The sequence below is a fragment of the Perca fluviatilis genome, chromosome 7 (genome assembly GCF_010015445.1).
Source record: "Perca fluviatilis chromosome 7, GENO_Pfluv_1.0, whole genome shotgun sequence".
Taxonomy (NCBI): domain Eukaryota; kingdom Metazoa; phylum Chordata; class Actinopteri; order Perciformes; family Percidae; genus Perca; species Perca fluviatilis.
Window position 1 is genome coordinate 12,793,313 of NC_053118.1, and position 14,761 is coordinate 12,808,073.

At 40.8% G+C, this 14,761-nt stretch overlaps 1 protein-coding gene across 2 annotated transcripts; it reads left to right on the forward strand.

The window, feature by feature from the left end:
* Positions 1-9,163: 9,163 nt before the first annotated feature.
* On the forward strand, positions 9,164-14,304 carry LOC120562668 (sulfotransferase 2B1-like). 2 transcript variants are annotated; one of them, XM_039806509.1, is made up of 7 exons: positions 9,303-9,431; positions 10,900-10,949; positions 11,326-11,534; positions 11,644-11,770; positions 11,987-12,081; positions 13,396-13,576; positions 13,863-14,304. In XM_039806509.1, exons 3-7 carry the CDS (start codon positions 11,337-11,339, stop codon positions 13,976-13,978), a joined length of 717 nt encoding a protein of 238 aa, XP_039662443.1. In that variant the 5' UTR covers positions 9,303-9,431; positions 10,900-10,949; positions 11,326-11,336; the 3' UTR covers positions 13,979-14,304. The 2 variants fall into 2 exon arrangements, with proteins under 2 accessions (XP_039662442.1, XP_039662443.1); XM_039806508.1 differs by lacking the exon at positions 10,900-10,949 and having other exon boundaries at positions 9,164-9,431.
* The last annotated feature ends 457 nt before the right edge of the window (positions 14,305-14,761 follow it).

A 14,761-nucleotide genomic window follows, 5' to 3' on the forward strand; every position in this document is an offset into this window, starting at 1 on the left:
ACCTAACCAAAGCCCATATTCTGAGCTTTGCAGTTCTTTACAAGCTATGAAAATGAGCTGGAAATGGGGGGACGATGACGAAAACCATGTTCGAAGGGTCTGTTTGCATGTTACAACAGGCTGGTGGGCAACATATGGAGCGCGGACCCGGAAAAGGCCGCGGTCACGAAGGACGTGGTCAAGCCAGAAGAGGACAAGGCGGGTACAGTGGACAAAATGATGAGCCCTACGACCCAGACAAGTGTTTGTACTGCAAGGACTTTGGGCATTCGATGGCCGGATCTAGAAAAAAAAAGGGGGGAAAAAAAAAAAAAAAATTAAAAAATTTTTTGATGAGAAATAGATAATTATACACATGACAACATTTTAATTATATTTATAAAATTAATATGAATAAGTGACCATACAATGTGATCTCACTTAATAGGAGATATAGAAGTATGATAGAAGGAAGGGGCATTATCACAGGAAAGGCATTAAGTGAAGACACAGGTGATGAGTGGCAGATGTGTGAGAGGGGAAGCAAACTGTTTTCGACTGTGTCAGAGAGGCAGCTTTGTAGATTAGGAACTGTCATTGATTAGTTATAACCATCAGACTGGGTTAACACACACTAACATTTTAGCCTGGGAGAGTATTTTTAGGTTCATTTGTTTATTTTTTGTTTTATTTATATATATATATATATATATATATATTTTATTTTTTATATTTAATCTGAGCAATAGATCTAAAATACATTCTACACAAAATATAAAAACTCATCTCCCCATCTCATCACACTTTCACACTGACAACTTTCCCTAATTATTCATATTTAAGCTTTGTCATTTGTTGTTCTTATTCATATCTAACTTAGTATACTATGCATCAACAATTTCCATACCGTGTGGACCAGCTCGACAGGAGATGGTTGCTGATGGCCCAGGCACTCTGCTTTCCCTTTCACTGTCTGAGCCCTGCATGTTCTCTTGTCTCTCGCTTTCTCCTTCCTCATCTTGGTGATGCTCTCCCTCCATATCTTCACCGCTGTGGGGTTCTCCCACCTCCTCCTGTCCCTGGTCGCCTTGGCCTTGTATTCTGTCTCTGTCACGTTTCTGTTGCCATTTTCTCTCTCCTTCCACCTCTTTTCTCGCTTCCACCTCATCTTCTCCGTTTACCTTGCTCACTTGTTCATTTTCTATTTCTCTCGCCTTTCTCTTTGGAGACAAAAACTGAATATGCTACCTTTCCTCTTCATTTCTGTAAGGTTCAAAGTAACAATGTTTTCCTTGACAGACGTTGAATCAATATTAGCTTTTGTAGCCTACTTTACACAGAACAGAACAAACGTCAGACCCTAAGTAACATTCTATAGTTGGCGAAATAACGTTCTTCAACCTGATTTTTATCATCTTAAAATCAGCATCGCCACTATGCTAGCACTGTGCTTTCGTTATAATTTAATTTCTTGATAGATGTTAATCCGTTTTGACCTCTTTCCTCCTGTGTCTCTATTCATCTCGACTCCTGGCTCCCTCGCTTCGCGCCACTCAGTTTTCCAAACAAAACAGGCTCTCTCCGCTCTGGCGTCATCTTATGCTGCGTTCACTGCAGTCGGACATTGGAGACGCACGCTCATAAATTGTCAAATTGGCCATAACTTTTACCGTAATTCGTTGCTGCCAACTGGGGTGGCAGCAGGGGTGGCAAGGCTTTCTTTTATGCCACCCCGGTAGATCCGCCCCTGGACATTGGGTACGTAACCTCCCGAAGAAATAGCAAAAACCACCTCAGACGGAGAACAACACTTATCCCTCTGACTGACTGAGTCCAAAACCTGATGAGGAAGGTACTGCAACCACACTTATGGGGTAATCACATTCGAGGCCGGGAAAACTATGACAATTTAGAAACCAGACTCAGCATACACAGAGGCCCTTTTAACCATACTTGCACCCAGGGAAACTGCAATCCGGTGTTCATCTCATTGGAAACTCCAAAACCAACTGATGCTTGTGTTTATACGCTAGGTGCTTGGGTTTCAGATACCGATCCAATAGCTAAAATCCAATTCAAGGTAACTCCACCAGTTAAAGCAACCACAGTTAGAGAAGCCCTCCAGAGCCATACTTAGACTTTGTTATCCTTCCAAAATTTGCAATCATTGCGCATATTGCCTGACCCAGACTCTGACCACTCTACAGGCCATTCAGGTAATCTTTGGTATCGATCCTTGATGCTGTTCGCCAGAAGAGCAGGCATCAATTCCTCCTGCTACATGTGCTCTGTCTCCATCTGCCTTACAGGTGCTTGTCATATAATTAGAATATCATGAAAAAGTTGATTTATTTCAGTAATTCCATTCAAAAAGTGAAAGTTGTATAATGTATACATTCATTCCACACAGACTGATATATTTCAAGTGTTTATTTCTTTAAATTTTTATGATTATAACTGACAACTAATCAAAAGCCCAAATTCAGTATCTCAGAAAATTTGAATATTGTGAAAAGGTTCAATATTGAAGACACCTGGTGCCTCTACTCTAATCAGCTAATTAACTCAAAACACCTGCAAAGGCCTTTAAATGGTCTCTCAGTCTAGTTCTGTAGGCTAAACAATCATGAGGAAGACTTCTGACTTGACAGCTGTCCAAAAGATGACCATTGACACCTTGCACAAGGAGGGCAAGACACAAAAGGTCATTGCTAAAGAGGCTGGCTGTTCACAGAGCTCTGTGTCCAAGCACATTAAAGGGATACTTCACCGATGTAGCATTCAGCTTTGTATCAGTAGAAACCCGATAGTATTTCTGAATGGCCGTGCCTCCCTCCCTCATGTCCCCCTGAGACGAGAGATCTCTGCATTTGGGGCCTGGAAAAAATCTTCCGATGACGTAAAATGACGATTTTTGCGTCATCGGAAGATTTTTGGGCCAGAGGCAAGGACTACAGCCAGTAGTAGGATCTACTTCCGTATGTTTTCAACACGCCCACAGGGGGTTGGACTGCCGAGTCTGGCCGAGGTATTCCGAATGAAAACGACTGTCAGCCATCTTGAATCTTCGCTAAACAGGCTCTCGGTTTTCAGCAGAAAACATTTACAACAATTATCTGCGTTCAAACTACCGGACGTGTGTACCACCGGGATACATCGGTACAGATCGGAGAATATGGAGGAAACGTTATTACAGACGCAATACTCGGCACACTACGCGAGCTTCGCTTGCACGGAGACCAGCGGTGTCGCTCAATGCCGCTAGCCGGCTAGGGGACATCCTCATCGGCTAGGCGGAAAGCTAACGCTAGCTGTCCACCTGTCCCATCCATCCTGCTTGCAAGTGTCTGCTCATTAAACAACAAGCTGGACTACATCCTCCTTCAACGAAACTCCCAACGTGATTTCAGTGACTGCTGTGTTTTTGTTGTTGTGGAAACATGCCTGAATAGTGTACTGGACTGTCCAGCTACCAGGCCTGCTAGCCCTCCGAGCTAGAGATGCTCTGTCGCCAGGTAAAAGAGGTGGGCTGTGTTAACACCGAGTGGCGCAGAAATGTGGTGATTTGTATCCATTTAACTGCTAACTGCTGGTGGAGTTTGTGACTGTTAAATGCCGACCATTCTACATTGCACGCTAATTCACGGCTGTGTTTATGCTCGGTGTTTACAGCCCACCAAGCGCTAATGCTAGTATGTGTTAGCTGAACTTTACGGAGCCTATAAAGTGTGTGTACTAAATGTAGCCTGTTTCGTATGTCGTTTTTATATAATGTCGTTGAGTCACGATGAAACGTTGTTTCATGTATATGGTTGAAATAAAACACGCTTGAGTTGAGTTGAATGCCTCGGTCTGTCTGTGAAGCGGTAGGCGTGGCTTGGGAGTGGACTCAAAGCAACGAAGCAGGTGCATTCTGGGATTTGGTGTTTTTCATCCATATAAGACCAAAACACATTTTCTGGCTTTTCTCGGCCTAGAAGGCACCAATTTAAATTTTTTTTTCACATTTCTACTACATAAGTGACCCAATTTAAAGATATATTCAGCTTTCCAGCGGTGAAATATTCCTTTAATAGAGAGGCGAAGGGAAGGAAAAGATGTGGTAGGAAAAAAAGTGTACAAGCAATAGGGATAACTGCACCCTGGAGAGGATTGTGAAACAAAACCCATTCAAAAATGTGGGGGCGATTCACAAAGAGTGGACTGCAGCTGGAGTCAGTGCTTCAAGAACGCGTATGCAAGACATGGGTTTCAGCTGTTGCATTCCTTGTGTCAAGCCAACCTTTTAAAAAGACACAGAGTCTGGAGGAAGAGAGGAGAGGCACAGAATCCACGTTGCTTGAAGTCCAGTGTAAAGTTTCCACAGTCAGTGATCGTTTGGGGTGATATGTCATCTGCTTGTGTTGGTCCACTGTGTTTTCTGAGGTCCAAGGTCAACGCAGCCGTCTACCAGGAAGTTTTGAAGCACTTCATGCTTCCTGCTGCTGACCAACTTCATGGAGATACAGATTTCATTTTCCAACAGGACTTGGCACCTGCACACAGTGCCAAAGCTACCAGTACCTGGTTTAAGGACCATGGTATCCCTGTTCTTAATTGGCCAGCAAACTCTCCTGCCCTTGCCCCTATAGAAAATCTATGGGGTATTGTGAAGAGGATGATGCGATACGCCAGACCCAACAATGCAGAAGAGCTGAAGGCCACTATCGGAGCAACCTGGGCTCTCCCAACACTTGAGCAGTGCCACAGACTGATCAACTCCATGCCACGCCGCATTGCTGCAGTAATTCAGGCAAAAGGAGCCTTTTTTAAGTAATATTCTAATTTTCGGAGATACTGAATTTGGGATTTTCATTAGTTGTCAGTTATAAGCATCACACTTAAAGGGGTGATAGAATGCAAAACCGATTTTACCCTGTCATAGTTGAATAACGACAGTTCGGTGGGTAAATAGGACATACATAGAAGCTCAAAGTCCCACTGACACCCCTTTACTATGAAAATCTCATATTTTGAAACTGCCGCTGAAAACGGGCGAATCCCAACAAAGCTGAGTTGCTTACGCAAGCGTCTCAAAATCCGGAACCTTAAAGAGAACAATTCCGCCAACATTTACACAGGCTACACAACTGACCTGAGATCAGGTAGTCTTCTGAATCTAGCTAGGTCACGCAGCTTCTGCTATTCCATTACAAAATTCACTACTGAAACTTTTTATCGAGAAATCAACCATATAAAGCTCAAATATGGGCCGTTTTACGAAAATGGATGGCTAATTGCAAATTTTCTCCGACTGTGTGTCGGAGTTTAGTGCTCAGTGTTGGTGCTGCCTGGGTTGCTACATCGCCACCCTGACCGCAAGTGTCAGCGAGCTTGATACGCCCGCAATCTTTTACCCGCGCCCGCAGGTTCCAGTTAATCTTATAATGGGTATGTGTGTTGAGTTATTTAAACAAACAATCGGGGAAATAAACGCCTCTTGTCCGCGAGTCTCATTGATAGAGCCGCGGTGAGATGGAGTCCATCAATGAGAGCTAGCTAGCCTCCTCCTAACTCTGACATTCACAAAAATACATTCAATTGATATCCGAAATCGGACAAGTGTTAGCTAAGCTTTGTAAGACCTTGAGGAACCTGTAATATTCATGCCGTGACGAAATTCAAACTGTAAATATACTTTAGTTATGCAAAAGTGAGCAAGCTGCGATATTTCCCCATTGTAATGAATGGGACATATAGCAAGCAGCTGCTCGTCCTACAAAGACTCCTCACGTTCATAAAAATGCCTTAAAATCAAATCGGACACAACGGTTAGCTTTATAAGACATTGGGGAATGATGTTGTATAAGTGGCATGACGAAATTCAAACTGTAAATATAATTTAGTTATGGCGACAGTGTAGCTAGCTAGCTGCGGTATTTCCCCATTGTAATGAATGGGACATATTGCAAGCAGCTGCTCGTCCTACAAAGACGCCTCACGTTCATAAAAATGCCTTAAAATCAAAGTGGCGTGACGAAATTCAAACCGTAAATATATTATAGTTATGCCGGCAGCTGGCCCGTAGCGGCCCGTAGTGCAGTATCCACAAAGGGTGACTTTGCCCTGGGTATGGAGGCCAGCAGGCCCCGCTTTCTCGTCAGACTGTGTGGAGCTCCTAAAGTCCGACACGTCTTACCAAATTTGCAATTAGCCATCAAATTTAGTAAAACGGCCCCCCATATTTCAGCTTTATATAGTTGATTTCTCGGCTTAAAAAGTCTCAGAAGTGAATTTGGTAATGAAACATTGCAGTGTCTGGAATATGAGATTCTGTCGCTTCTCTAATGTATGTGTATTGGGGATTCGCTCAACCAATCAGCGCGTCTCTAATATGTGCGTATGGCAAGTCGCTCAACCAATCAGCGCGCAGCTGATCTAAATATTCATGACCATACCATATTTGGAAGAAAAGCTTTTGTTACAAATAGGGCCAAAACACAGGGATGCATAAGGGCCAATAAAATATCAACCAGGCCATTTTCAGCCCAACCAATGTTACATACCCCATTAGGAGACCATAAGGAACAGTGTGAAATACCCTATATAATCATTCTATCACCCCTTTAAAAGAAATAAACATTTGAAATATATCAGTCTGTGTGGAATGAATATAATATACAAATTTCACTTTTTGAAAGGAATTACTGACTTAAATCAACTTTTTGATGATATTCTAATTCTATGACCAGCACCTGTATATGATGCTGTGCCCATGTATCCACACCCTCTAACTGGTAATGAAACAGCAGCGGCGTGTTAGCTTTGTCCAGCAAAACGTCTGTTGTCTCAACAAAAATTCTTTCAGCAGGTATTCCTAATTACACTGGTTTCCCCATTAGAACGCATGATGGTATGTCTCTGAGAACTGCGAATACCGATGCATACAAATCTGTTTTTGTGTTCAATCTTAACCATCACCCAGACTTTAGTCCTCATGTTGTTTCCAAAGGCTGTGTTTCTGCAACTCTCTATTCTTAGGGGTTACTGCTAGTTGTTACGTTACGATGAACAGCACTTGTGGCCCACCACCAAAAGCAAATGTCTCCACTTGCCTGTTACCAGGCCAGTACAACAAAGGTAATGCCGTACTGTTTTCATCTCTATATAAAACAATTGCATGGCCATCTGACAAGGTGCTGGCTCCCTCCACCATGTTTGGGTTTCTGGCCGTCAGGTATACCTGTCTCTATCACCCACCTGGTGTGGCTCCTGTTCTTTAAGACTGTTTGTTACACCAGCACAGGTTTATGATCAGATCATCATTATCCTCAGTATTATTCCCGCAGAGAATGGAGAAATACCATTCAATCTGAGTAACAAACTATGCAAATTTCTGCAGGGGAGAAGTTCCTCACAGGGTTTCTGCCCTGGTGGGGAACAGTTAATAACGCACATTAAATTGACCAATTGGCTGTGGACCTTAAGAATTGACAAATTTAACTTAACTTGGTTTTTCTGTGTTAACTCCAACTGTGAAAGCCATGCCCACTACTCTAATCCAACATCAGGTAGCTTTAGATTACCTGCTCACTCCTCTTTGATTTTTTATTTACTATTATGATTACTATTGTTGCTTGCTTTTGACCAGAGATTGTGTAATATCTCGAAAGAACATTGCAATATTCTCTAATATGATTGCCAGGATGCTGTTCCTCTGAAAAAATATATATACTGTATATATTCCTGTCTTTGAGGTCTCTTCCACTGTACTTTGATATGTGTGCTGTGTAACTCGATCTCCTTGCTTGCAAGCAATAATACATTTGAACAAACTCTCAGGGAACAAGTTGTCTCTGTTTGAAACTTCTTTATGGCCCAGTCTGCTGACAGAAATCTTCCACCACATCACTTTGACTAAAATGACAAAATTATTGGTTTGGGTGAGACTAGGTTAACTGAAATGTTCAATCTGATAGAGCATTTGACACAGGAATAAGACTTATTACAAAATGTCTTGGGACTGGGATGTATTTGGGGGGGGGGATTTTCTATTTACAAAATCGCGAGCCCGCCCCTTGATGTGTTTTAGTTCAGGTTTTAAAAGTTGTATTTACAAAAGTTGTGTTGTTGGAAAACAAGATATCTTTCAGCGTCTTTGTCTTCAATAGTGTTCTCTGTGTAGAAGGTGTGTGGTTTCAGGTGCCCCCCCCATGTGACATCAGCTAACTACTCAAAAGACCTCTTGTAACAATTGTGTGTACAGTTAACTTAATATTGTATGTGGCATTTTTCTTTTGCGGGGTGCAAATGTTCCACCAAAACAAGTTCCTTCCCGAGAACATTTTGCAGAGCCATCGTCTCTGTGTCAAGACGATTGTGATTGATTTAAAGAAATGCAATTTCTTGCAAGTTTTTTTCTCCTATCCTGGAATGTATGTGTGGAGGAGCCACACCTTAACTCCGCGATGCTGTGGCGATAGGTCTGGCAATGCAGGACTAGTTAAATGTGGAACTTTTCAACTCTAATATAATGCTGGATAGTTTAATGAATAATAATGCATTACATTTTAATTGTGACATTTTGGAGTAAAATCTGAATCAGCAACGTTACGTTACGTTCTCTCTCAGGTTAATATAGTAGTACAATGTTTTCCTTTGAAGTAGAAGTACACAGGAAGTCAGTATAGTATAGGCCTACAGTGGGGTTGCTTTGAAGGCCTTCTGTCAGTTATTTGGGTACTATTGTTCTAGAGAAAGCTGCAAGCAGCAGTACCAAGTAGCCAAGCCCGTTCCAAACAGGCACATTTTGGCTCAATGGTATTTTAAGCCCCCAACGTCTCCTCCCAGGCAGTGCTGCAACCGTTGACTTCAAGGCACCTAACCCTAACCTTAACCCTAACCATTGCCTAATCCTAGTGCCTTCCAGGGCTGGGGGCTTAAAACACTGATAAACATTTTGATTGGCACTGCAGTAGTCACTCAAAAAGCAGGAGCTCATCTGATACACTTTCCAGTGATGCATTTCTTTCTTTTTTACTATAGATTTTCCATGACAAACAGAGACAGTACAAGGACGTAGCTAACAAATTATTGACAGGACAAACAAACAACCAGTCTGATCAGACCAGTCTTTTAAACCCAGCCCTTATCTCATAAGGAGGTTCCACCCCCTTAATTACAAAATCGCTTATGATTTGCAGGACAGAGTTCCAACTCATAAAAGGAACAGAAATCTGACTATTGGTAGCCAGAGAAACTCCTAGAATAGGCCACCAGACCAACAGGCCACCACTCGCCTGCAGATCTTTAAACCCCTGAGCCAGGCACAATCATGGCGTCCTCAACCAAGTACATTCAGTACCATGACATTTTCCTGTCCTTTGGCTCTCACAGCAAGGAGAGCTTGGAGTACGCCCAAACTTTCTCTATAGAAGACACCGATGTATTTGCTGTGACTTACCCCAAGTCAGGTACAGTACAGTGTATTTATTCTCATATCTGTTGTCTCTTTTCAGCTGTTTTTTAATGTGTCAATATTAGCACCCTTGTAATCTAAAGGCTTTCTTTCTTACCCATATCAGCACTGATGGAATCAGATGGAAGAAATACTTTTGTTCTCTTTTTTGTAAATCAAATAATTGTTCACAAAGCCTACAGTGCAAGTTAAAGGCTTTTAATTAACCTCTCTATATTTGTAATAGAGACACTGTTATTAGTGTTTCCATCCATGGCACTCACAGACAGAAATCAGGTTAAATAGGTTAGGCTTTAGGGTGCTTTCACACTGGAGATGTGTGTTTAAGCTGTCTTTTTAATGTGTCAATATTGACACCCTTAGGGCTTTCTTTCTTACCCATTTGCGCTGATCAGGAAGAAATACTGTGCTACCTTCAAGACGCTCTCGGAAAGTTTTAAAAAATCGAATTGTTTGAGTAAAAATGGTAATCATGACATTGGAATCACTAGTGTAGCACTTTCTTGGTTCATGTCCAACTGAGGAACTGTTGTGGATTTCTCTATTTACGATGTACTTAATTTAATAAATTATTCAAGGAGACCAAAATGGTGATATAGCATTTAAAACAAAAGCTCCTGAGTTCCCCTGCAGAGTATCACTAAAGACATTCTAAAAGCATGCAGTACTTTATACGGGATGGACTTAATCACACAGCATAGTACTATGGAGGAACTATTTATTCAGAATTCAAATTGTAAGTCCAAAGAGAAAACGAAGTGAGATCAAATTAAAAATATTATTATTTTACTACTCTACTAGGAAAAATCATGCCATAATTAAATTTAAAAAAGGAAACTGAAAAAGCAAAGTTGAAATGTAAAATGATAATTTGAAAATGTATTGTTCAATGTAAAAACTCAAATTTAAAATGCAAAGCTTAAATATAAATGCTTAAACTGAAATCTTTGAAATCTGTTATTGAATGACAGAAACATCAAATATGAAACTCAAAATGTGAAATGGAAAAGCTTAAATAGAAATACTTAAATTAAAATCTCAAATAGAAAAAATAATAATTTTCAATTTGAAGTTTTATCTTTTGAATTTTACATTAAGTAATTGCCTTTTGACATTTTAAGATTCGCCATTGCTATTTCTATTTAACATTAAGGCTTCTAAATTTGAAGTGACACTTGTCAATTCAAATGAGGCGTGGCCCAACGCACACACCCTGAGACCTCGACCAGGGTGGGGGAGAAGAGAAGCAAACATTACCTCATAGTCTGGGATAGTTCTTAGTCCAGCCCACATGTTTTTGGTGTATAATAGCTCTCCGGATTCAGTAATAGTCTCTTTTTCCCATATTTGAAATCTGTATACTTTGCTGCATGGAAGGGTTAATGTTACTGTTAATAATGAGTATTACACACATGGTCCAGAGAGCAGGTTTAAAATTTTGTGAACTAATAAATTCATTCTAGGTAATCCTTTATCAAAGTGAAATATGGCACAGATGCTGCACAGAGACGTTGTAAGTAGTATTAACTCTTTTTACTTTAAAAATTGTCATATTTTGGAAACTGAAAATGATCAAAACAGTTCTGTGTTTAATAGATGTTTAATGGTTTCATTTCAGATGTACTTGTAGGCCTACATATTGTTGGGAAGTCTAATTTATAACAAAACATTGTATTTTATAAACTTATGTTTGTGTTATGTGTGCAAAAATCTTTATTTGTATTTTGTAAGTAACTATAGTAACTAAAGCTGTCAGATTGATGTGGTGGAGTGAAAAGTAAAATATTTCTCTCTGAGATGTAGCGGAGTAGAAGTAGAAAGTGGCATGAAAAGTTCAGTAGAGTAAATGTATGTAGTACATTCCACCACTGTTTTATTCTTTTCTGCAGGTACAGTCTGGATGCAGGAGATCCTCCCACTGGTGCTGAATGGAGGGGATCTGACGCCGATCCAAACCATTCCTAACTGGGACAGGGTCCCCTGGCTGGAGCAGAAAAGATTAGCAATGGTTGTGGATCAGTTGGCATCTCCCCGGGCGCTGGTCACACATTTTCCTTACCGCCTCATGCCCCCTTCCTTCCACACCTCCAAAGCCAAGGTAAAAGGGTGGAGGCTTTGTGTAATATTCCTGTGGTCTCATTCCATAATTAATATGACACATTTACCCTGTTATGGTATTGAATTAGTCTCTCGTGTCTCTGCCACAGGTGATCTATGTCATGAGGAACCCTAAGGACATCATGGTGTCTTCATATTTCTTCCATCAGATGGCCAAATTCCTCGAGGATCCAGGAACCTTTGATGAATTCATGGATAAATTCCTTGAGGGCAGAGGTAAGAGGTCTCATCATAAGAGATGCCAGAGTTTCAAAATAAAACAGGAAGTGTACACTGAATGCGAGAAACAAAACAAAAACATGACCTATGCACGGGAGCTGGATGTGATTTTGGATTGTGAAAGACAAAGTTATCTTTGTATTTCATTTCTGCTGAAGTAGCGCAGTGGTTGTTTGCATTCATACTGGGGTCTGTTGTCTGTGTTGTCTGCAGTGACGTTTGGCAAATGGACAGACCATGTGAAGGGCTGGAGAGACACACAGCTGGGAGACAGAATAATGTACATCACATATGAAGAAATGGCTAAGGTAATGTAGTATCCGAAGAGCCTATAAGGTTTAAGTCTGTATAAAGCTCAAATGTGCTGAGAAATCATGATCATTGTTTTAGTGATGTAAGTTTAATGATTTTCCTCTCAGCAGAGTGATGTGTTGAAGAGGATGTTCTATTTAAATCTGTGATTAGTGAGATCAATGATTTGCCCCCCAAAGAGACTCTGACCTCAAAGGGACTCAGACCTTTCCTTGCCAACTCACAACTGTTTACTTTATCTAACATGTTACCTAAACGTACCCCTTATAAACCATGTTCTTGCTGCAGCAAGGCAGAGTACATATTGGCTTTGTATTCTCCGGGTTTTGCAATACCCGTCATTGATGCTGGAAACTTGATGTAATAAAACCGTTAAGATCAAGTACAGTGTCAAGCGGATTTCCTCTCCACACATCACCACAGCATCGCAACTGAAAATACAACAGTAAAACTCGCCCCAGAACTCTCATGGGCTACTGCTGAGTTTATTTGTGATTAACAATTTTTATTTATTTTTTAAAACAACACACAATTTGCAACATGAACATGTTAACACCCCTAGTTAACAGTTGAATCTGAGTTCAGTCTGAGAGAGAGAGAGAGAGAGAGAGAGAGAGAGAGAGAGAGAGAGAGAGAGAGAGAGAGAGAGCCCTGACATTTTGACTGATGGTGTCTTTTACACAGTAACACACAACTGTTACACTGTTAACTCTTATAAGACACACATTGACATTGCATTTTTTCAGTGGCTTCATAGAAAGTAGTCCTCACACAATGTCTACACAGAGTGTGTAGTGAAAGCAGCACACCAGTAACAGCTGCAGCAGCTTCAGTGTTCTGCCTATGTCTACACAGGATGCGTTTAGGCACATGAGGAGTGTAGGACCTCTGCGTTTCACTGTTGTTACCCATGTAAAACTGAAAGAAATGAACTGGAATCCTAGAATTAGACTTCTGGTCGCAACTATTACACATATTGCATGAGTAAAACGTTACCCGATACATGGCCAGCGTAGATGACCATTGATTAAAAAAAGAAAGTGTCTGTTCTGTCAGACACGTGATGGACGACTGGAAAAAATAAACTGCACCTCCTGTCTAGACGAGCCGTAAATAAAGCTGCAGCAATGCAATGCTATTAACTGTAAATACGACCAACCACACTTAAGCTCATTGTCAAGGGCTTAACAAAAGCCCTAATCATAGAAATCATGAATAAAGTTCTTCATGAGAGAAGGTACATGATAAGATAAAGGCAAACTGTTGCCTTACATAAATGAAAGAACATGTGTCCATTTGACCCTCTTTAGGACCTCCCTGCAGCTGTCAGGCGTTTCTCAGATTTTCTGGGCCGTAATCTGAGTGAAGAAGTCATTCAGAAGATAGCAGAACATTGCTCCTTCAAGACCATGAAGACCAACAAAATGTCCAACTTCAGCCTGGTCCCTAAGGAGTACATGAACCCCGACAAATCTCCCTTCTTCAGGAAAGGTGAGGCTCCGTATCGTGTGTCCATCCTCGCTTCCTCTGCTTTTGTCAGTTTGCCTTGAATTGCATTTAATAACGGTCTGAGCTGATCAGGTAAGTTTAGTACAACGTGAGTGTTCAAATTGGGTTATTAGGAGTGAGATTTAATCAGATACGTTAGTATAGATTTTCAGTCTCCATAAATATGTCTGTCTGTATTTTTAGATTTCTACTAAACCGTTGACTTCCTCTCACATCAGAGAATTGTTGCGCTCATGTGACTGTCTTGGTGTGTGTGTTTTTGTATTAGGTGTTGCCGGAGACTGGGAAAACCATTTTAGCTCAGAGCAACTGGCCAGATTCACATCGGCCATTCGCAAAGAGCTGGAGGGTGAGAGCTTCTCTCTGCCATGGAGCATGGATTGACCATCAACCAAAGCAAAGAGAGAGGGAAAGAGTTGTAGAAATAAAATCAAGTGGGAAATCGATGATAACTAGGCCAAAATGTACTTTTGGTTTTAATACTAGGCATATGACTAAAAGCATTTTATTGATTTTAAAAACACTAAACATGGTTAAAACAACCATGACTTGCATTATAGCAAAACATGTTATTAAACAGAAGATATGTTTTTGTGCTAATAATTGCATATACAAGTGGTGTTTGTTACTACAGGTAATTACAATGTGCACATGCTTTTAATAAAATGTAAAAAAAATAAAAAATACTTCCACACAAACACCCGCTTCGAATGTTATCACTCCATTGAATGGCCATCATCAGTTGTTATCACTACAATAGATATATGGCTGTAGGGCCCTACACTACCTCCTAGTTGGCTCAGTACACCGTTATCATCCACTGGTAAAGTATATATTAAAAGAAAAGTTGAATCTACTTGGTCATTTTTTTCTTTAGGTGTTCTCTTAAAGTGCTCATATTATGCTCATTTTCAGGTTCATAATTGTATTTAGAGGTTATATCAGAGTAGGTTTATATAGTTTCATTTTCAAAAAGACCATATTTTTGTTGTACTGCACATTGCTGCAGCTCCTTGTGTCACTCTGTGTTGAGCTCTCTGTTTTAGCTACAGAGTGAGGCATCTCCCTTCCATTTAATCTTTGTTGGGAGTCGTACATGCGCAGTACCTAGGTAAGGACAACTAGCCAATCAGAAGCAGTGTATGAGGGCGTGCCACGCTAGCAGCT